Source organism: Xyrauchen texanus, chromosome 34 (assembly GCF_025860055.1).
Source record: "Xyrauchen texanus isolate HMW12.3.18 chromosome 34, RBS_HiC_50CHRs, whole genome shotgun sequence".
Taxonomy (NCBI): domain Eukaryota; kingdom Metazoa; phylum Chordata; class Actinopteri; order Cypriniformes; family Catostomidae; genus Xyrauchen; species Xyrauchen texanus.
Genome location: NC_068309.1, coordinates 36,376,367 through 36,400,761, shown reverse-complemented (window position 1 = coordinate 36,400,761; position 24,395 = coordinate 36,376,367). Strand labels below are relative to the sequence as shown.

Genomic DNA, 24,395 nt, shown 5'->3' with positions numbered 1-24,395 from the left:
TCACCCATTTTCACCACAAATGTTTAAGTAAATATAAACATGTTCATTTATTTCTATTCACTCTATTCACATCAGAGTATGTGAGAGGAGCGGCAACAATTTCCCCTCCGTGCTCAAAGCATTCTTAAATCATTCCGCTCCAGCTCCACTGGTTGTGTATTTCCTGATCCTCGCTCACTCCACACTCCTGGATTAGAGAAACCCTGCTCTGTGTTCACTCCATGGCAAAATTAGCATCTTAGTACCTCTCCAATGTAAAGTTATTTGAGTAATCACCTCCCCACTTGTGTTCTCCTTCGACGTCCCGTCATTAATTTTCACTATATGCCAGTTGACGTAAGAATAAAGAGGCGAGACACAAGCATGTAGTTAAGTCAAGCTGTACCGCAAGCTTATATCAATAATAGGGAGCGTGAAAACAGAAAGCGAAAGTAACCTTCATGCCAGAGGTCGAACATTAACAAGTGCTGCTAGATTTTAAATAAGTAATATTTTTATCACATTCTTTCTGGTTATATCAGAAATTCCATCTTTCCTTCATGCCAATAGTGTTTAACACTGCTTAACACATGGTGAATTATTGCATTAAGGTCCATTAATAGGTGTTTTGCCCATGATGGATCATTAGTGGAGCACTCTTGGAGCGAGAGAAAACAACGATGCTCCGATTTTTTAAAAACCCGATCCTCGCACCAGGCAAAATCAAGCCGCTCCACTCCTCGCTCCACTCTCATACTCTGATTCGCAATATAATTCAATTCATTTCAACCTTTCATTTTATTTCCATCACCACACTTTCTATTCCTGGCAGCAAATAATAATATTGGATCCCCTCAGTATAATTTGTTTTTAACTGTATTAATGGGGTCTAAATATGTAGACACTCCACACCTCTGAAAGGTTTCTAAAAAATGAATGATCATTTAAAAATTGACTCAACAATGTTATTGCTGCTATTGAGATGTTTACAGTGGCAATATGAGTCTTCTTACTGTTTTAATGTCCTTTAAAAGTCCAGCTCTCTGGAGGAATACCCTCAATACAATATATAACCTAGTGCTTAATTGATATAGTTCCTCCAATGGACCAATAATATCGGTCATCAATTTCCTTTCACGTCATACTCTTGTGACATTATCTGCAAGATACCATGTTATATGATCAAGTTATGGCACTACAGGGCTGTTTGTCAGTGTGTTGTGATATATTTTGTCCCTAGCTTGCCATCCCAGAGATTTGCACTACTGTGCATTAATAATCAAATACATACATCGCAAAACTGCTCTACAACAGCCAAAAATACACTTTAAATGTTTTGAATGTGGATGAAGGAACAATGCTATTCTTTTCAATGTCAAATCTGTGAGGATAGTGATTAATTTGGCTGCAAAATGTTTAAGAGAATATTTTATTTAAATTTGCCTTCCATGCAGCAAGATTACTTTTTAAGATGAATTTCTTTATGTAGAACTTCTTTGTTAATGTGTTCTATAATATGATCAACAGTCACATAGATACCCAAAAACTGTGAAGAGCTGTTTAGAAAGTAACTTAAAAGTTAATTGATTAGTTGTGGGATTCCTTTTTACAAAAAGTAATCATTAAAGTAATCTGATATTGTTTTGGATAAGTCATTAATAATTGGTAGAGAATTACTTTTTTTGAGTAACTTACCCATAACGATCCTTACATATTTCATATGCAAATGTGTTTGATATTGTGATCTTAATTATTCTAAAAAAATAAATAAAAGGTCATTTTCAAGGTTTTCAAACTTATTTTACAAGGTAAAAACTATTTTTGAATTATGAATATACCAATCAGCCACAACATTAAAACCACCTTCCTAATACTGCAAAGGTCCCCCTCGTGCGCCAAAACAGAGCATCTAAGAATTCTTCTCACCACAATTGTACAGAGCAGTTATCTGAGTTACCGTAGACTTTGTCAATTTGAACCAGTCTGGCCATTCTCAGTTTTTCTCTCTCATTAACATGTCATTTCCGTCCACACAACTGCAGCTCACTGGATGTTTTTGTCACCATTTGGAGTAAATTCTAGAGACTGTTGTGTGTGAAAATCCGAGGAGATCAGCAGTTACAGAAATACTCAAACCAGCCCATCAGGCACCAAAAATCATGCACTTTGAACTCATGAAACTCAAGACACTTTGCTCTCGAGTGCTATCTTTCTGAAAGACGATGCCTGTCACCATTCCTCCAACTATACTCCTGCGGCTCCTGTTCCAATTTCTCATGCTATACTCCTCCTGGGACCCTCCTAAGGGACTGCACAAGAGAAGTGTACAAGGATTGGATATAGGTTTCGGAGAGTTTGAGGAGAATTTGTCGCCATCAAAGCTTTTCTGATGGTCAGGGAACCAGAGCCCATGGACCAGTCTACTCTGGCTCCGAAGAAGGCCTTGGACACTTCCATGCTTTTCCTTTGAATGCTGGGATTGAGATGTTCACATTAATGTTACTGTTTCTGTTGCTGATGGTAGCATGCCCATTGTTTGCCACATTCCAATGACATGGAACATGGTCTCTTAGGGGTCTCCAGCTGGGCACTGAGCACAGTCAAACATGGCTATGTGCTTCAGTTTGTAAGACAGCTACCTTACTTCAACAGCATTCTGTTCTCTACCGTGATGTGCGGGAACCACCGATTTTACCTTCTGAGGTACAATGTTTTTTTCTGACTTGAGATTCTTAAACCAGAGGCTTGTGAAGTCTACGTTAAATGGTAACTCAAAAACAGATCTTGTGTCATGTCCCTTCTGAAGTGTGAATAATGTGTTGGTGCCCAGTCGGCGGTAAGGAAACTTGATTTGGTGACCATTATTGACAAACACACACAATCTATTCTCCGGTGTTGACAAGCTCCAAACCAGGGAAAGCTTTGCTGCTGAAACACTTTGGGGTTGATGGCTGCTGCAGTCGCTGTCACCCAGTTGGGCTTGTTACACATGAGGCCTCTTAGTGCTGGGCCAATTAGAAAGTTCCTCATCATTCATGGCAACATGGTTGCTTACTTATATTTAGTAATGCGCTGCTGCCTGGCTGCAAATGTCATGACGGACACATCCAACAGAGGCTGGGAAGCCCTGTGCCACTATAGCCTCCCTTCAGCATCGGGACAGGCGCACAAGCTGTGTGGCACATAAATAGCCTAGATCTGCTTGCAGACCTCTTACTGCAGGGCTTTTATTTCTGATCCAAACGGACAACACTGCAGTTGGGGAGTATATAAACCACCAGGTGGGTTTGCAGTCGGCAACCAATTTTGAATCTGGAGTGACAACTTGTCTTGTGTGCCAGGTATCTCTGTCAGTACATGCGATAAACATCCCCGCTCATCTGACCTGTGGTACAGATTTACTCTCACGTCAGGGAGTCAGACTGGGGGAATGAGGACTTCATCCTCAAACAGTTTTGAGGATTTGGGATGTATTCGGGGAATCTGAGGTGAACCTGTTTGCCTCCCCGGAGACCATGCTCTCGTACTCAGTGACTTGGGCTGCACTGGGATTGGACATCCTAGCTCACATATGGCCAACAACACTCAAATATGCATTCCCTCCCATGCATTTGTTCCACCAATTGCTGCGCAAAATCAGGAAAGCCAGATAAACATGCTGTTGGTTGCACTGGAGTGGCTCTATGCCCTTGGTTCCTAGAGCTGGTAGAGTTGTTGAATGCCCCACAAGGAGGATTCCACTGAGGAGAGGTCTGCTCTCATAGGCTTGTGACATGATCTGGCTTCCTCGGCTGGAGCTGTGGAGACTCTATCCCCTGAATGGGTCTCAGCTGGGACAAATGGGTTGTCGCAGCCAGTGCTGAACACCAAACTACAAGCCAGAGCCCCCTCAATGAATAGGTTTAATGCCTTTAAATTGCAAGTTTTCTCTGACTGGTTTTCCTCTCATGGTGAGGATCTAGTGCATTCCCCTGTGCAGTTGTTGCTTCACATTTGCAAGTGTGCTTGGATGCAAGGCTTACTCCATCCATGCTCAAAGTGTACATGGCTGCCATAGTAATGGGCCATGGCCACTTAGCCCTTTAGTCAGCAGGTTCTTGCAGGGAGTGAGACAGTTGAGACCCTCTCATCAAGCTACTATCTCGGTCTGGAACTTGAATACACTTATAAATTCCTCATTTGAGCTGCTTGAGGCAGTAGTAGTGCGCTACTCTCTCTCTCTCTCTGTAGACCCTGCTGTTACTCTCCTTGGCTTCAGTTAAACGTATGGGGGACCTTCAGTCCTTATCAGTCAATGACTCTTGCTTGGAGTCTACCAGGAGCATGGCCTCCTCCTGAGTGTGGACTAAGGGCATGTCCTTGGAGTGCATCTGTTTTGCTGCAGGCAGGGCTTCCTCAAACACCTTTGCTAGGTTTATGATTTAGAGTTAGGTTAGGGTTAGCAATGTTTATAATGCCTTACTACCATGTTGGCTAGTGGCTTTACATTATTTTCTCTGTCTAAGAACACTACTGTATATTTCTTAACTCTTATCCCCACTAACACATTTTGACAGTGTGTTAATACCAGTATGGCTAGTATCATTGCTATACTTATTAACCATGAATCGTTATTGAGATTTCTCTCTTTTCCTTCCTAATATTCAATAAGAAGATGAGACTATGTCAAAGCCTTTTTTAGCTACCCTACTGGCTAGTAGGCATTGCCTCGTGCATGTGAATCAGTAGTATGGTGTGATGTTATACATTTCCCATAGTGTGTGCTACTGACCCAGCATCAAGTGACCAAGTGACTTGAAAGGGAATGTTTAAGAGTGTAATGTTGATCCCTAAAAGGAGGGAATGAAATGTTGTGTAAGCCTGCCATACTTCTAATTTGGCAGAGATTCTCACTTCTGTCAAAAAATCCTGATGAAATGGCGCTGTGCTCAGATTTCTATGCCTGCGAAGACGCACTTCAGGGACGGACTGTCAAGCACATCTGCCAATAGATTGGAAAGGTTTTATAGGGCTACAGAGATCGTCACTCCTAGGAGGAGTTTTCCATAACGTCAGCTACTGACGCTGCATTCATTCCCTCCTTTCAGGGTACCAAGGTTACAGTCGTATACATTTTAACTAAATTTGCCATATCTTAAAAACGTATTGGTCTTGACACGCAGTCATGAGGGTCTACAGGGGGTTCCTCTCTGTGACATCACTTCCTGTTTTATAGTTTCTGTTGTCATGTGGACAAAATGGCTTCTTGCATTTTGGTTACCCCACACTGACTTTGATTTGGTGGACAAACAATTTTTTAATAAAGACATATTCCAAAGTACTTAATACTGGGTTTTTTTCCATCAATAGTTTCAGCCTTTTGATGAGATTTTTTTACAATCTTAGAACAGTTACACCACCTTAAAATTACTTGATCTAATTACATATCTGTTTTGTGGTGCTTAAAGTTAAAAATGTTACAAATTTAACAGCTGTATTTCAAGTCTAATAAATAATTGCTTTAAAAAATAGACCCAGATACAAAAATTATTATCACAATATAGATCCATAATCCATTTCTCATTAAAGTACATTTGTAGGATAAAAGTAAGATCGAGAATGGAGAATAAAAAACAAGTTATGCAAGACTGCATTTGAGTTACCCAGCGTCGAGACACAGACAGTTCTCACATGCCCCTTTGTTTGTCTGAGATGCAGTGTTTAGGAATAAACGAGTGCCCAGTCAGGAGACTTCACACGAGAGCAGCCAGACAGGCCGACAGAAGAACAAAATATTTGCTTTCTGACACGTTACATAATACATCACACAGACACACTCACACACAGAGCCCTCTTGGCACAGTTTAAAACTTTGAGTACTGTTGTGCTCACTGTCAAATTAAGGATTTATGTTTTTCTTAAAGATTTAACCATCTCTACACACGCAATCCCCTTAAAACTACTGCAAGAACTTAAAAAGTTTTGAATAAAATCTATGTCTTGAGCGAAGACCTAAAGGTCAAAAACCGAGGTTTAAAAAGATAGATTTTTGTACTTGCTAAATTAGTTTCTAGGCATAAACCAATCTGATTGCCCATTAGGTTGTCAGTACTGTTTAGGGTTGCCAACTGTCTTGTATAAACGTCCTGTATTTTAGAGTTAAAATGCTTGAGGTGGAACCCCCCACCCAGGGTCATAGCAATGAATTCTGAGCCTAGTGGTATACATTCAGAATAAGCTTTCTACCACCGCGATCACCGCGTAAATGAGACATTAGCAGCTCTAACCCACTAAGGGGCGCTATAAACAAAGAATTTCACCATGCCAGAGCTGAATGCCTCAGAGCTATTTCTTCCAACGTAACAACCAATAAGTTGGAAGCAAGATAAGCTTGTTTTGCAAACCACCATAAAAATTAAAAAAGAGGAGAAAGAAGAAGAACAAACTTAATTATATTTACAATGGTGTTACTACAGTAATATGGTGTTAATAGAGTAACCATGTTTAATTTTTGGTTAAAATTATTTTACTACAAAATACCATGGTGATACTATGGCTATTTTATCTGTAGAGAATGTCAGGACTTTAGAACCCTTTTAACACATTTTATCGAGACATTTTTCTAGAAACTTTTTCAATAGACATACGCTTTAAACAACCAGTGCTTTGGCGATTCACACCTTAACTCGACGGGGGGAGAAAAACTGCGTCCTGTATAGTTTACTTTCTACATGAATCCAAACAGACAATAAGATTAGTAAAGCTGGTCTCAAACCTGTGATTAGAAGGAAAAGACAGTACAGTATAATACAATACAATAAAATGTATGATATTAACAATTTAATCATAATAACTCTCACTTTCTTCATACTACTAAACGGTGGTGACAAAAGTGTCCATTTGCGCCTCCTAACTGATTTTGCGAGCATGTCTCACGTGTGAGAATTTAAAGTTTTCTCGCGGCGGTAATTCCCGCGATAATAAGGCTCAATCTGGTTGTTTGCCCTCTGTTTATTTCCCTGGGCCCCTTTCATAAAAAAAAAATACAGTTTAAAATTTGTTGTGAGCACCTCTGGACCAGTGGGCCCCACAAAATCATTACCATCCTTCACCCCATTAGCTGAGGTCCTGCCCCGACCCCAACAGGTTACTGTGTAGAGAGCGGCATACATAGGTAGCTGTGCCGCTGTGACAATAACAGCCCATTGATTAGTTCACTTAAAGATCAATTAGAGCACTCACCAAACACAGTTCTGGCAGGGACAGATTCTCTGTTGAGCCAGAAGGACACCTGGGACAGGATTACCGTCATGATACATGGCAAATATGTCTGGATGACAAAGTAACCGATCTTCCTCTTGAGGTGGAAGTGTGTTGTCATGACAACATATTCTCCTGGGGGTGGAGGGGAGAGAGAAATTTGTGAGAAAGTTCCAAAGAAAAAAACATATACATTTATTCATGTGTACATGTAATAGGCTACTGCTTAAAAATGTGTTATACCGTTTATGCCAGATAATGCATTAGTTGGCACTTTATGTAGTATTATTTAACTCTCTGTTTGTTGCATCATTTGCAATAGATCCATTTACACATGTGTATAGTGTATATATTAAAGTGTTTCATGCTCTTAATGTTTGATATGCTGCTATTTTGTACCTTTCCCCTCGGGAAGATCAAACCCTGAAAGCACTCACATGTTACAGACAATGGGCTTTCATCTGGAAGATTATATTTATAGAGCATTTGCTTATATGTAGTACTAGAATTCAACATTTGCTGAATGTCAATGTTTATGAATAACAATTTATGTGAATCTGATCATTTTACAGGGTTTAGGTAGAAAACATGGCACAGTCACATCTCACCCCAAAATCAAGATAATACAAATAATTGTTAGCTTGTAAAAAGGAAATTATAAAATGTGTAATTCCCCTTATACTCAGTGGTGATTCCCATTTAACTCCCATTAATCAATTAAACAAATACTACCATGATATATATACGGTATATAATGCTTCATTTTCTTTATACAAAAATATGATTAATATATACAGTACTGGTCAAAAGTTTAGGGTCACTTACTCATTCTTTATTTGTTTCACATTTAGAAAAATAGTAAAGTCATCAAAACTATGAAATAACATAAATGGAACTATGGGAATTATGTTGTGACAAAACAAAATACAAAATAAATCAAAACTGTGTTATATGTTAGCATCTTCAAAGTAGTCCACCTTTGTCTAGAATTTGCATATATAATGTTATATATATATATATATATAAGAACAAATTAGATAATTAAAATGCATTACATTCTTGTGGCAGAAGAGTTAAGCATTGATAAGACAATATGAAAAGTGTCTTTAGAATGCAATATATTGTTTATTTGCATATTATTGAACATAAGTCTATCATTGGACTACAGTTTACAGCAGTCCATTTTGCAATTGAATTTTTCAATTAGTCCGAGATTTATTATGAGGGCTTGTTTAAGGACGTGTCAATGTACACCTGCTTTTTGATTGTCTTTGGTTGCGTCACATCATAAACATACAATTTCTAGGTCACTGTGTCAAGTAAATCGTAGTTTAATACTAAGAAAAACACATCTTGGAACAACTTATTATTAAAGGGTGCAGTGCGATCAAAGTGTCTTCAAGGCAAGTCAGTACACTCTGCAGCCATCTTAGGAATGCTCTCGGGCAGCTATTTCTATGATTCAGGTGTCACTAAACTACAGCTCCTATCTACTTGAATGGGGAAAGTGTCATCCAATCAAAATTTGGATGCATGAATTCAGTGCAATTAATTATGAAAATAATGATGTGTTAAAAATAATATAATTATGCACCCTGACTGTACGTAAATTCTACAATAAGGAATCTTCCTACCAAAGGTGCAATACAAGCTTGAAGTACCACTTTCATGTTTTGTTTCGAAGTCATCAGGGGGCAGTCAGCTCAACTCCAGCAGTACTGATAACATGCAACAGGCATCTGACAGCTGCTCCAAAACAACTGGATGGAGCAGAGTGCAGCAGGTGAGCCTGTGCCCACTGCAGCCTCAGATTTCTGTTCTTGGCTGACAGAAATGGATCCTAACGTGGTCTTCTATATTACTGTAATCTAAAATGAACCATGATGTGATAAGAGCCAACCCGGTATTACACTTTAATGTTTTTTAATTATAAGTAATGTATAATATGTAAAATTAAACAACATTAGAAAACTGTCCTAGAAACCTGAGCTCCTGAATTAATAGCATACAATAAATATATTGAAGTATCAGTTAATTTTTAGAATGAATCCCTAAATTCATATTTGCATCCAGCTGTGTTTTGAATGTAAGAGAGCATCCTTGTATTGTGCTGTCTGCTGAAGGGTTGGTTTGTTCTCTGTATGAGCTGCACATTGCCTATACAGCTGAAGTTTCACTTACTGCCCCCTGGAGAAAACAGGTGGTACTTCAAGCTTGAATTGCTCAGAAATCTTCCTTATTATGGTCCGGAGACATTTTTATATAACTCACCACACTGAATTAATTGAATTGCCAAAAAAAATAAATAAATATATATACACAGTATATACATAATTTTTCCCCCATTATTTTGGGGTGAAATTTGACCCGGACATGTTATTGACAGGTTTTGTGATATTCTTCGGATGGGTTTACTAAAATATGACACTTAATATTGAAAACGTTTTCCAGAAAATGCATGCATCTCCTTATTTCCCAAAGTAACTGAAGATTCAAGCAAGATGTGTATCCTGCCAAAATGGAAGGGCAAACTGTCAATCCATCAAAATATTGTGACTGCAAGCGTTTTCCAATGGATTCATAATAGCAAGTGATTCATTCTTTGACACCTAACTTGGCACTCAATCACTTTGGGAGACACATCAAATCATAAAAACCTATTGACAGCTTGCTGCATTAATTCATTGCTATAGTACATTGAACAAGGTCACCCGTTTTGGACCCATCTGCTATAGTAGCCTGTATCAATCAGCCAATAAAAGCTGGAGAGGTCCAATAATTTGCATATCCAGAGAGAAATTATAAATATCTGAGGCATGCTACTTTGAGTAAACATGCTAAATATACAGCCACAGTCAGGAAGCAGCACTAGGGAAGCTACTTTTAAAAGTGTAGCTTACTAAACTACAAGCGACTCTTAATTTAAACATTTTAAAAAAAGATCTTAGCTACATTATAAGCTAATTATTTAAAAAAGCAAAATGGTATTTCTCTTTATTAAGGATATTAAAGCATCAAACAAACAGAAAATACCCCAATGAAACTTTAAGTTAGAAGTTTCACTACTTGTAGTAAGCTGGCCCCCCCTGATATGGCCCATATTTCTGCCCCCAAAATGGCAAACCCATTGAAAATGAACAGAAAATATTGACCAATCTTTTTCAGGCAATATTTTGTACCCTGTTAGTGGAAAGTGTCAGTTATTGCCCAACACTGTAAGGAAGTGTAATATTAGCATTTATAAAACTCTAAGGTTTGATAAACACACCAGTGCTGGACTGCACCACACCCGAGTCCACATATTGTCCCATTAGATCATACTGGTTGAGACGAGACCCGTCGTCTGCCACGACCACTGACAGCGCCGCCCCTCGTGTCCATATATACACCACTTCAGCCCTCGTGTACGCATCTGCCGCAAACAAGCAAAACACAAAATAAACTCAACAGTGATGAATTCAGTCAGCTGTCAGAATGTGATTCCTGAGGCCATATACACCACAGTTGGTTCTCAAACACAGCAGAGACACAGCAGACACTGAAATATTTACAGCCTCGTGGCTTTGAGTCACCGCCTTGTTTTTTATTCATGTGTCTTTCCCCCCTTATTCTTCCTCCAGCACAGACACATCTGTTCTTTCTTTGCATGGATTAGTCGGGCAGGGTAGAGCTGTCTAAATCCGTCCAGCTGATGGTGCGGGCTTGGGTTTGTGGTCAACGTTCACAAAACATTGTTGAACTAAGATAAAGCCTCTATCCGCTCACAGTCTGGACAGATTGGGCAGGATCTAACATTCCATAGAAAAGTAGAAAAAGACGTGTTACTTACAGCTGCCGAATTTGAGAGGGCAAGCATGAGCGTCCATTGGGAAGTCCTCTAAGTGCATGGGACATTCAGCCCTGACTGTAAGCCTGAAAGAGAAACAAGATTTCCAGATGAGCTTGGATACAATATTTACACCCCAATTCAAGTGTTAAAAAATGTATGTGTGATAAAATAGATATTTTATCCATGAACACCTACAAAGATTGGTTATTTATAGATAAAAGTGACAAAGAAACATGAGTAATTTGAAAATTCATGGGAGGATGTGTTTTAAACAAGTCAAGACGAGGAACAACTTGTTATTAAAGGGTGCAGTGCGATCAAAGTGTCTTCAAGGCAAGTCAGTACACTCTGCAGCCATCTTAGGAACGCTCTCGGGCAGCTATTTCTATGATTCAGGTGTCACTAAACTACAGCTCCTATCTGCTTGAATGGGGAAAGTGTCATCCAATCAAAATTTGGATGCATGAATTCAGTGCAATTAATTATGAAAATAATGATGTGTTAAAAATAATATAATTATGCACCCTGACTGTACGTAAATTCTACAATAAGGAATCTTCCTACCAAAGGTGCAATACAAGCTTGAAGTACCACTTTCATGTTTTGTTTCGAAGTCATCAGGGGGCAGTCAGCTCAACTCCAGCAGTACTGATAACATGCAACAGGCATCTGACAGCTGCTCCAAAACAACTGGATGGAGCAGAGTGCAGCAGGTGAGCCTGTGCCCACTGCAGCCTCAGATTTCTGTTCTTGGCTGACAGAAATGGATCCTAACGTGGTCTTCTATATTACTGTAATCTAAAATGAACCATGATGTGATAAGAGCCAACCCGGTATTACACTTTAATGTTTTTTAATTATAAGTAATGTATAATATGTAAAATTAAACAACATTAGAAAACTGTCCTAGAAACCTGAGCTCCTGAATTAATAGCATACAATAAATATATTGAAGTATCAGTTAATTTTTAGAAGTTACACTGTTCTGTAAGGTGTGTTTCATGTGAAACAGCATATTTACAGGTTATACATTCTGACTAACTCCTAACTTAGTTCAAATTCAGCTGTTCATTCGCTTCATTGTCTGTGCAGATGTAAGTTGTAATTTTAAGTTAATCTTGTGGATATAGTTTATTAATGTCATGTTTGATTATCGGCAAGATGTGTCTTTTTCGTTCTGCTTCGTCTTCATTATCATTGACAAAAAAAAACAAAAAACCTAATTGAATATGTTCAGTCAGTAATTTTTATTAATGATACTAACACTGAGTCCACTGTACATAGAGATGCTGCAAACTACTCAGTCCTCTGCACAAAGCAGCAAGCACACATATACACACTCTTTACTCGGCTTGACAGGATGATAAAATACTATATGTTATCCCCTAAATGACGTTCCTTCCATTTTTCATTTTGCTGACACAAATATGAAGTTCCATCTTCTCCCTAATCTCCTAATAACTAGACTAAATGATGTTTTATAGCTTCCTCTCTCCTGACCTGTATTTTATTTGCCCGCGAGCAGAGGATCGTGTGTTATTTATGGAACAGATGTTCAAATACAAATACATCTGTAATGCTGTTGGTGCAGAAATAACACATTTTTGCTTTAAGTTTGTAACATTGCTACATTTATTTAGTTCCTTCCCAACACTAATTCCGACTGCAGTTAACAAATGAAATGGAAGTGTTGGCTTTACCTCATGGTGTAGAGCAGAGTTCCCTCCTCTGTGATTCGGAGCAGTTTGTTGGGCATGGTCATATTATGGGCAACAGACTTCTTGCCGTTGTGGAAGAATGTGTCGGGGGTCCAGATTTTGCTGGCCATCAGGTTGTTGAGGCGGAGCACAGCCATGGGACCTTTGAACTTCAACCTCTCATCCTTCCAACTCTGTCTGAAGAACACGTCTATGGTGTACTCCTGCAAGACCAAATGATATCACTGTATTCAAGTCTGGACTTTAGGATAACATAATATAGTTTTGAGCATTTCACTAGTTCTCATTTTGAAAAATGTAAATATCAGTCAGTGTAGAAACAGTTTTTAAACAATGTTTCAAAGGCTTTTTAATCACTCTGCTTCTACTCTACTCCAGGTTTTCCATTTACCACAAAAGAGACGTTTCTTGCTCTGAAGCAAATACTCAGCTCCGCCTCCACTCCACACCACTCACATATTGCGGTCTGGAACTAACTATTGTAAAATAGTTTCAGAAACCACTAAAACAAAATCTTCAAGAAATAGTTTGAGGCTATTTTGGCCAACTAAACAAGACTCAAATTTCCTTGTGTCATCATTTCAAGGTTTCACAGAGATAATTGTAGTATTATTAGCTGTAACCTGTATGGCAAAAAAACTTTGTAACTTTTCTGCTGGATGGTTTATTACTCTGCTGTCATTGATTTCAGATTTCCCTACCCAGTACACCATGCTGCATAAAAAAAACAACCTGTGATTGGTTGTTTTAACTGTCAGTCAGACACCCCTTCTCCTCCAAATGGAGTTCTAAACAAAGGTTTGGGAGGAGCTTGTCAAGTTAATCCTGTCAATAACAATGTAAGCGCATATAAGCAGCTGCTTACCTCACTGTCATTACAATTCATCCGGCATTTGGCCCCGCCCACTTACCAGAAGCAGATGGCATGACCCTCTGCACAGACTGAAGCTTTTCTACTAATCCGTCAAAATTCCTCCCTTGCAGTTATTGGGGTTTTAAAAAATCTGATAAAAGAGTATATTCTAAAAGAGTATATTCTCTACTAAAAGAGCTCGCACAAACAATTGGCGTCTTTTTTAAAGATGGCCTTTTGCCTTTGAGCTACTGGATCTGGCCGTTATCTCTCCCCACCAGATAGCCTCGAGTGCTTGGGGCGCCAGCATGCTGAGTCAGCTTTTGGGGAGGGGGTTATATTCTTATAGAACATGCCCATGAAAACGTTGCTGTCATGGCTCACTTCCTCCTTCATGAAGCAAGGAACCACCGTGGTGCTTCCCAACCTGCTCCACCCTTGGCTGAAACTCTGGATCTGAATGTGGATATGGAGCGTTTCTGCCGGCTCAGCCCCCACGGACCTCCCATCCCCCGGCATGCTCGTTCTACCCAGAAGAGCTGTCGAGCGATGCATGCGGTCCGCCTCAGTCTCCAGTCATATCAGTAACCTTCTAAAAGCTGTTTTATTCTACATGGTGAGGGTCCGCACATGGGGGCTGCCATTTTAGAATTTCATGACAAGCCGAATACTATTCACTTAATCTCAGTAACCACCCTGTTATTTGACACTCTCACTCATGGAATGTGTGAATTTTTGTGAAATTTTACATCGGCATCTGTAACATAAAACTATTGATTTTTAACTCTTTCCCCACCAGCGTTTTTAAAAAAAGTTGCCAGCCACCGCCAGGGTTTTTGACGATTTTCACTAAACTTTAATGGCCCGCAGAATATTTTCTTCCATGAATATATGAAGATGCTATATTTCAAAATAAAGATCTGAGCCTCTGCTTTTAGGCAAAAAAAAAAAAACGATTTTATTTTATCTTAATTTGTTCTTTTTTTATTGCCACTTGAACAGAGGTAGGTTTTGTCAAAAACAACATTTCGGACAAAAAGCTGAGAAAGAGGCATTTTTATCAAACAAGTGCTTTAGTATTAGTATGGTGTTCCACTTCACGTTTGAGACGATCGCAGTCTGTTTCTTTGATCAAAGAGTTGCGTACTCTTTCAAAACATGCGTGCGGGTCTTCCTTACCGTATACCACCTAAAACACGGATACCTGGAAAATTCCGTGTTTGGCGGGGAAGCGTTTTTTCATAAAACCCGGAAAATTCCGTGTTTGGCGGGGAAAGAGTTAATGATGCTGCATCCAGGCCACTAGGTGTCAGTGTAAGTCTAAGATGACCTGAACACAAACTTACTGAGTGCACCTTTAAATTGACATAATTAAAGAAAGTTTAAGTAAATGTTTTACAGCAATAATGTCAAAAAATTTTCAAGAAATGATTTATGCGTTATAATCAGTTAACACACATTTCCAAATACATGTCTACTGCTATTGAACATTGTGTTTTTTACACTTACAAATGAAGTCATTAAATTTCAAGTTTGCAATATTTCAGTCTTTGTGCCTTTTACACAAATATCTCATGTAACCATCAAATGACTTGTCTGATCAACTACAACACAGATAATTGGTGACATTTATAGGAGATCAAAAAACAGTTTTACCATGTCATGGTCCGAGACCGGCCCAATGCTTGTCACGAAAATGTCAGTCTTGACTTCAGTGACACGTTCTGTTGAAGCAAGAAATTAGGAGTTTGAGTAGCTTTAACACCAGAGGTTCACCATGCCTCACTTTAATTAAATTGTATATAAACTCTCCTTACTGAAATGACACTGCCTCCAGCCCCAGTGAAATCACTACCTCATTTTCAATAAATCTTTAAACGGTTAGTTCAACCAAAAAAACACTCCACCCCTATCTCTAGTGTGGTATTGTAAAAACATATCTTATAAGCTCACTATAGCGGTCTGAATAAATAAGCTCTGTTTCAAAACCTAGCGAGCTGCCTACATAGGCAGGTGTCTTCTAAGGCAGTCTAATGCTGTCTTAATTGTCAGGCCACTACAATAGGTTTTGGCCCAGAGTGATTGTGTTGGCTTGGTCTATGCAGAAACACACATCATTTTCTTGCTTCCAAGAAAATACAAAGTGTCTAGTGCGGCGTAAAATATTCATTGATGTTAATTAAAGTTGTTAGTCAACATCTCTCGCTATTTTTGACATGTTGTCACTTTGATATGAGGTAACTTGCGTTAGGTCAAACAGACGCAATGAAAATTACAAATTATTCACCGTATGTTTGAGGATTCAATGAATCATGCATTTCAGTTCAAAACTAATTTATGTCACATGTTAAATGATCTGCATTTGTGTGGAAAACAATGTGCCCTTGATGTGCTTTTGCCTGGCGGGCTTTGATCAAAACAAACCTGCTCCCCACAATGACATAGTTCACAAGACAACCATTTGCACACTGAATCTGCATTTAAATGACAAAACTTGTTTTTATTCATTTTTTTTTGCCAAAGATTTTTATCAGAGTGGCCCTGTTACAAAAACAGCACTTCCTGCAATTTGTTTTAATCTATTTCATCAAAAATATTAAGGATGCAATCTTTTATTAAAATACTATTTTATTAAGTAAATTAATTAAGTAAATTTTTCCACTAGAAGATTTTGGCATTTGACACACTGGCAGTGAAAATCTCGGACACATCTGCCCATTATTTACTCGTCATATTAGTTTATTGTAAAGTCATCAAAACTATTAAATAACACAAATGGAAGTGTGGGAATTATAAGGTGACAAAAATGTTAAACAAATCAAAACTGTCATATATTTTAGCTTTTTTAAAGCAGTCAAGCTTTGTCTAGATTACTGGTCTGACAACCACAGTAGTCTTTTGATTCCTTTCACCAAAATGATTTGTTCAGATTCGTTCATAGACCATTTCTGCGAATTACACCTTTGAATAAGATGGCGACATAAGAGCATCTTTTATATTTTTAACGAACCATTGCACTGAACCAAAAGCACTGAACAAGGGTAATTCACGACTGAAACAAGTCTAATTATTCTCAAATAAAATGTGTGTGTCTACAATTGTAGAGACTTTAGTCGATTTTCTTTAACATCATAATAATTTTCCTACAAATGACAACAAACCATTTCTATCATTTTGTGAACTGAGCATAACATTTTATTAAGCTATATGAAAAAAGACAACAATACTAGCCTAAAACATTATTATGAGCTTCAATAACATACTTATATCATTGTAATGTGTGGTCATTAGTCAGTTTTATTCATAATTCTTCCGGCCCATTTTCTAATTGACATTTTCTAACTGACTGATTCATTCATTTCATCCACAAACGACTGCATTAGTTAATTCAGTTTGTTCATGAACGAGATGTCTCATCTCATTCAGACTCTAATGACCAAGAGGTTCAGTGAATGGGCGTATTCATTTAGTGGGCCAAACCAAAGATCTGCTCCATCACAGCCCGCACTTGTATGCTATTAGCTTAGCCAATAGTCAGTCTTTAAAAGCACGACCAAGCAACACAAACGGAATTTGCATGTCTAAAAATGTAAAAAGGCATTTTATAAAATAGAGTTTAACCACCAAAACCGTTTTCTGCACAAATGACAAGAAACAGGTCTTAGTTTTCCTATATTTTGTCATGCTGGGATTATCACTGAAACATTTATTCCTTTTAAAGTTAGCCCAACTAGCAATCTAGCAGGGCTGGCACACTATTGGTGAAAAAGAAGATCTCCGTAGTAAAGACACAAATACTAAAAAGTTATGGTCAGCTAAACTTCAGTATGCGAATTTATGGAACTTAGTTTTAGTTACAATTTAACTTTAATTGTAAAGTTGGTACAAAAAAATGTGCCTTAAGCAAACTCAAAAAAGCTGTGCAGCAAGTTGCCTTTTACTCTTAAGTTGAGATAACAATTTATTCTGTCTTTACAAGCGTGAAATTTCACCAAAGCAGTCTCACGCTTCAAACTAGAGCTCATTGGCTTTGAAAGGGAGAGACTTTAGTGAACGAGAAATATGAGTCATTGTCTGGAAGAGAAGAAGTATATGTTCACTTCAAAATTAATGTAAAAAGCCCAATTTGTTCACGAACAATTAATAATAGTACAGGATGATAAAATCGTACAAATTGGCTCGTACGTAAAACATATGAATTTTACTTCAACTGAGAAAAAAATAATGAACCAAGAACAAAGTTATTACCATTTTTTGTAAGTTTAACCACTTACCCAAACCTTAAACCTAACCATGATTTTAATGGGAAAATAACTTTTGTGTACCATGGAAGAAAGGAAACAACAGGGTTTGAAACAAGAAGAAGGTAGCATATTGCAGGCTATTGAGATACCGTACATCAGTCATTTGTATTGCATAATAAATATTGAAATGAGTAACCAAATAAAATGCCAGAATTGTATCTATTTTAAATTCTTTTTGCTGATTGTTTGGTCTCTATGGGATTAAAACATTTATATTTTCGTATGAGGCAAAATGTATGATATCTTGCAGTTTCACAATCTTGTACGAATTCTAAAGAGTTGTCATGAGACTACGTTGGGTCTGCACCCTTTCGCCATCCTCATAACCAACTTCATTAGGTGCATCTTAGGATGCTTTTGAAACAGTATTGTAGGAGATCCAATGTATGTTGAACACTTGTTGGCTGCTTTTCCTTGACTATTCAGTCCAACTCATTCATTTAAAAAAACAACAGAGGATACACCACATCCTTTTGAAGATATACGTTTGGAAATCTCCCATAAGACTGAAAACTTGGACACAAATGTGTGAGGCAAATAATTAGTGAAACTTTGGTTCCCACCTCCAAGCCCAGGCCTCAGACGGTTGTCATAGCCATCGAGGAGACTGTCCAGAATCCTGGTGAAAACCGTTGTGTTGTCTTTCTGCTCATCTGCTTTCTGACTGGAGCTGGCAAAGCAAAAAAACAGATACTTTATTCAAAACACGACAAAAGTAATAATCAACAGCAAAGGGTGGCTAGAACAACACAGCACTCTGATGTGTAAAATCAATGCAACACTCTCCTCAGGCTAACACTGAAACACTCTGCCTGTTTAAAGAGAGTTTGCAATGTAATGGCTTGAAGAAAATCAAATATCCTTCCATCTTATGGGGAAAAAGGGGATAAACACAGAAGCAATTCATTATTAACCTTATAGCTAAAACACTCTTTTAGATGCAAGCAATAACAATGAGTAGAGGAGGAGTAGAGGAGATGATTCTCTAAGAATGAATTGCTCCAGCTGATAGCGTCATTCTTTAACACATGCCATTTGCATAGTTTTGGAAATAATGGAATCATGCAAATCAAGTTACAATGCAAATATGTCTGTGCTGAATGCAATTTGTAATTTGCAGTCTGACAATGAAATTTTGATGCATTGATTACAGAATTATCTATCGATTATCATTACTTTATTAATACCACTGCAAACAGATATCATCTCATATTACATGAGCCATCTCGCAACAGACACGGAGTGCGCAATATGCACTTTAAATTAAGATAGTTGCTAAGCAGCCAAATTCTGCTTTCTATGTCATTATAATGTTTATGCCCAGTTGACAAAAGTTAGTTAATTGTTGTCTCTTTTGGTAACACTATAGTTTTTGGGTCCACAATAATGCACCACTGAAGCATGAATAAGACAGTAATTAATAGTTAACTAAATGTAGAGTAAGGCTATCTTAGCCATAATTAAAAATGTAAATGTAAAATAATGTTTTTTTCTTATTTTTTTATTTATTTTATTTAACCTTTATTTAACCAGGAAGTCCCTTGAGACTGAAGTCTCTTTTTCGAGGGAGACTTGGCCAAGACGGCACACCAGTTACAATTTAAATACAAAACACAACATAGTCAACAAACAAACAAGCGTCACACATAGAAAGGAACAGGTCACATATGGCAGTTACATTTTTGAGTTATATGGCATTTTAACATGGCCTTAAATTCATTTAATGGGACTAGATCAGTTAGAAGTAGCAAATTTTGCAAGTTATTCCAAGACCATGGCGCAAAGTATGAGAAGGCTTTTTTTCCCAGCTCAGTAAAAACCCTTGGAACCTGGTAAGAAAGCCACCTCGTGGATTGGAGATGAAAACTGCTGGAATTCTTCATCAGGAGATTACATAGATATGCCGGCAATTTACCCAACATGGCCTTGTATAGAAAAATATGCAAATGAAGTTGTCTACGTAGACTTAATGACGACCAGCCTACCAGTTCATACAGCGTACAATGATGAGTACGGAAACCAGAGTTAGTTAAAAAACGTAGAGCACTATGATACACTGAATCTAAAACGTAGATAGTTCACCATAGTCCAAAACACTCAAAAAAGTTTTGTTAGAAAATAATGCAATGACATCTTGAAGACATCTTCACCCCTACTGTAATCACCTAATATATCCATCCATCCATCCATCGTCAACCGCTTATCCTGTGTACAGGGTCGCAGGGGGCTGGAGCCTATCCCAGCCAGCATTGGGCGAAAGGCAGGGGACACCCTGGACAGGTCGCCAGTCCATCGCAGGGCACCTAATATATGTCAAACTAATTAAGTAAATGTTTCAAATTGTCTTTATTTTAAAATTTTAGCAATTTATTGGAAAACTTTTTATAAAACCAATCATAATTACTCATAATTACTGTTTTAAAATTGTTCAAATTTTAAATACCTCCTAATAATAGCAAAAAATTATAAATGACAATAATAATAGCTTGAATAGGCTAAGCTATCACTTAAGAACAGGTTGTCCAGTCATCTTTTTTCCAAACATTTTTGTAATTTATTAGTAACAGCATTGTAAAGCCATGCTAATTAGCCTTAATTACTGGCTTAATATTGTTTGGTAAACTTGGTATATGATGAATCTCTGAAATACACACTTTCTACATACAAATAAGATGTTTAATACATTGTTAATAATGGATATGACAAGCGTACTATGCAATCAGTTAATTTGAAATTTAACATTAATTTCAATACTTGCTATATACAAATAATGTTGACTAAGTTGTAAATGAAGTCTAAGATAGCCTTACTCTACATTCAGTTAACTTCAGTTATCTTATTCTTACTTAAATAGTTTATTGTTATAGTATAGTGTTTTTAAACATTACTGTGAACCCTTAAATTAAAGTGTTTCCAAAAATGTCTTAACCACAATCAGAACTCAACCTAAATAAATGTGATTGGTGGGCAGACATTTGCTGTATACAAAATCACTCACTCGTTTGACACAAAGTGCACTATGTAGGGAACGGGGAGGGATTTCAGATTTTCTTAAGGGAGTTAAAAGCTAAATGCTGGTTGATTAAAGTCACCTCTGATTGGTCAACGACATGCGGCAGACGCAGAATGATACAACATATTTCTCTTATGTGGTGTGTGCCTCAAGCGATTTCAAATGATTATGAGCAAAACGAGATTTAATCATATAGTGTAAAATGCTATTTTTGAACAAGTGCTTGGGAGAATGGTGGTCGATTTCCAGACATGGGGACTTGTGACTTGGTGACTTGGACTCGAGTCGACTCGAGTCGCTATTTTTATGACTTGTGACTTGACTTGACAAAAAATAAAATACTTGAGACTTGACTCGGACTTGGAAGTTAAAGACTCGGGACTTGACTTGACTTGAGACACGAAGACTTGAATGACTTGAGTGTTAATCACATCATGTTTCAGTTTGAATATAAATTATTTAAAAAAATAAAGTTGATCCAGCTGGAGCGCAGGCTGAGAATAGTTTTGTCATGACTGGATCACGACACTATAGGCTATCATCAGCCATGCCCTCTCGTACCTTACGCACACCACGCCCACTTAGATCAGATAACACATCAACATGTCAGGCGGAGGGGTAACGTTACCGAGGGTCATCGCTTTCGGCTTCAAAAATTATTATCAAGATGGCAAAAGACGAACAGCGCTTTGCAAGACATGCAACGTTAAGATCGCGGACAGCCAGACGACAACCTCCAATTTCGTCTGCCATTTGAAGAGCCATTCTGCCAAGTAAGTGCTTGTCAATTTGTTAATTTTATCTGGTTAGTTGGTAGTTAGCTAATGTAATAATAGCAGGGTTCCCATGGGTCCTTGAAATCATTGAAAGTTTGTGAATCTGAAAAATAAAATTCAAGGCCCTGGAAAGTTCTTGAAAATAAACATACATAGATACAGGTCCTTGAAAGTGCTTGAATTTATTTTGTGCAAGAAGTTTTCTGGGAAAAAAATCTGTCCATTAATTTTTTATTTCGCCAACACTTCGTGGCTTATGCTGCATACTAGCCTGCTTGATTTACGTTAGTTACGCGCATTTACGTTAAGTGTTTCCCGCGCGAGGTACTTTGTTTTGTACGTTGCCATGACGTTCACGCGCGCTGGTACCTCAACGTTTCCCACTCACAGACATTGCAAAAATAGGCTTATGGATATACTCTGTGTGAGTGAGTGAGTGAGTGTGGGTGTGGGAGTGTGAGAGCGCGAGAGTGAGTGTGTGTGTGTGAGCGCGAGAGTGAGTGAGTGAGTGTGGGTGTGGGAGTGTGGGAGAGAGAGTGTGTGTGTGTGAGAGAGTGTGTGTGTGTGTGTGTGAGAGAGAGAGAGTGTGTGTGAGAGAGAGAGAGGAGAAATGTAACAAAGTTTAATGTACATAACTGTGTTTGAGAGAGAGAGAGGGAGGTGTTCAGTATGAGGTGCCCCTAGGGACATTATTCAGAATTACCATGCACATACATGTACTTTTCCTCTCACATACACATATGAAACCAAATTCATTCACATACTATAGTGAAATGCTCACACACATACAAGTGAAATGCTTTTACAAACACAACTGAAACGCTCTCATACATACAACTGAAATGCTCACACACACACACAACTGAAATGCTCACACACACACACAACTGAAATGCTCTCACACACACAACTGAAATGCTCACACACACACACAACTGAAATGCTCTCACACACACAACTGAAATGCTCACACACACACACAACTGAAATGCTCTCACACACACAACTGAAATGCTCTCACACACACAACTGAAATGCTCACACACACTCAACTGAAATGCTCTCACACACACAACTGAAACGCTCTCACACACTCAACTGAAATGCTCTCACACACACAACTGAAATGCTCTCACACACACAACTGAAATGCTCACACACACACACAACTGAAATGCTCTCACACACACAACTGAAATGCTCTCACACACACAACTGAAATGCTTTCATACAACATACTGAAATGCTTTTCAGTTGTGTGTGTGAGAGTGTAATCATTTTAGTTGTATGTATGAGAGCATTTCACTTGTGTGTGTGAGAGCGCGTTTCAGCTGTGTGTGTGAGTGCGTTTCAGTTGCGTGTGTGAGAGCATTTCAGTTGTGTGTGTGAGAGCACTTCAGTTGCGTGTGTGAGCGTAATATTTTCAGTTGTATGTATGAGAGCGTTTCAGTTGTGTTTGTAAAAGCATTTCACTTGTATGTGTGTGAGCATTTCACTATAGTATGTGAATGAATTTGGTTTCATATGTGTATGTGAGAGGAAAAGTACATGTATGTGCATGGTAATTCTGAATAATGTCCCTAGGGGCACCTCATAGTTCAGAGAGGAGTCTGTTGGATGTTAAGTTGTTATTTGTTTTATGGACTCAATGTTGAAAATTTAAAACATTTCAAACACTGTTGGCAGAAGTGAAAAATAAATAATTTTATGAAGTTACAATTTTGTTTGATTCCATGATGTATTTTACTGAACATGAGTATTGTAATTTACTGACAGTTACTTATATCTTGTCTTTTCACTTTATTATGATCAGATTCTGCAGGTAAAATTACAATAATAAGGTGACTTGACTTGGACTTGACTTGACATAGCCTGTGACTTGACTTGGACTTGACTTGACATAGCCTGTGACTTGACTTGACTTGACTTGCCCAAGAAAAAAATACTTGGGACTTACTTGAGACTTGAAGGTTAAGACTTGAGACTTACTTGAGACTTGCACATGTGTGACTTGGTCCCATCTCTGTCGATTTCTTCCCCTTTAAAAACAATCACCGGTTGTTTTCTGGTAATCATTGGCATTCTTCTCCTGCTGAAACATGTACCGCACCACAAGTGCGATTGTGGACTGAATAAACACTGTTTCGTGTTGTAAAAATAAACTTGGCATGAAAAGATTTCAATGAGGATGAGGTCATTGCAATTAGTAAGCACGGACCGCGAATGAGAGGGAGAGAAAGATTCCAATGTATCTGAATATCCTGAGTATCTGAATTCCATTCAGTTCTAAATTCCAATTGTTTACCATTTGATTTTTGATGTTTATTCTGTCTGGGTATTTAAGGAGATCTAGCAAAAGATTCAGGGAAGAATCTCTAGCCAGATTTCCCACACAATTGCTGTGTGTTGTATCTATTTCCAGGTATGTTCCTCTGACTTGTATTTTATTTCTTATGATGCATCTTTGTGTTACATTCTGATCTTTGTAAGTTGGCTTTGATTGATTATATATGATGCAAATTTGAATTCCTACCTGGCAAATTAATTGTTACATTTTAATTTATTCAGGATTCCATTTGGACTCATTATGACTAGTAATTTGCATAGTATGTTACCGCAAGCGCACTTGACCAGGATATGATTATTACTGCTGGCCATGAATGACAGCAAATCCTCTGGTACCG

The 24,395-nt window shown here is 38.1% G+C and overlaps 1 protein-coding gene across 1 annotated transcript in view; it reads right to left on the bottom strand.

The window, feature by feature from the left end:
- LOC127627463 (gamma-aminobutyric acid receptor subunit alpha-1-like) overlaps positions 1–24,395 on the bottom strand; it is a 52,510-nt gene that overhangs the window by 8,772 nt on the left and 19,343 nt on the right. Inside the window, exons 3-8 of the mRNA XM_052103848.1 lie at positions 18,486–18,592; positions 15,275–15,342; positions 12,748–12,968; positions 11,048–11,130; positions 10,487–10,630; positions 7,201–7,353 (exon numbers count right to left, since the gene is read on the bottom strand). Coding sequence (XP_051959808.1) covers positions 7,201–7,353; positions 10,487–10,630; positions 11,048–11,130; positions 12,748–12,968; positions 15,275–15,342; positions 18,486–18,592 — 776 coding nt within the window. The remainder of the gene's footprint in view (positions 1–7,200; positions 7,354–10,486; positions 10,631–11,047; positions 11,131–12,747; positions 12,969–15,274; positions 15,343–18,485; positions 18,593–24,395) is intronic.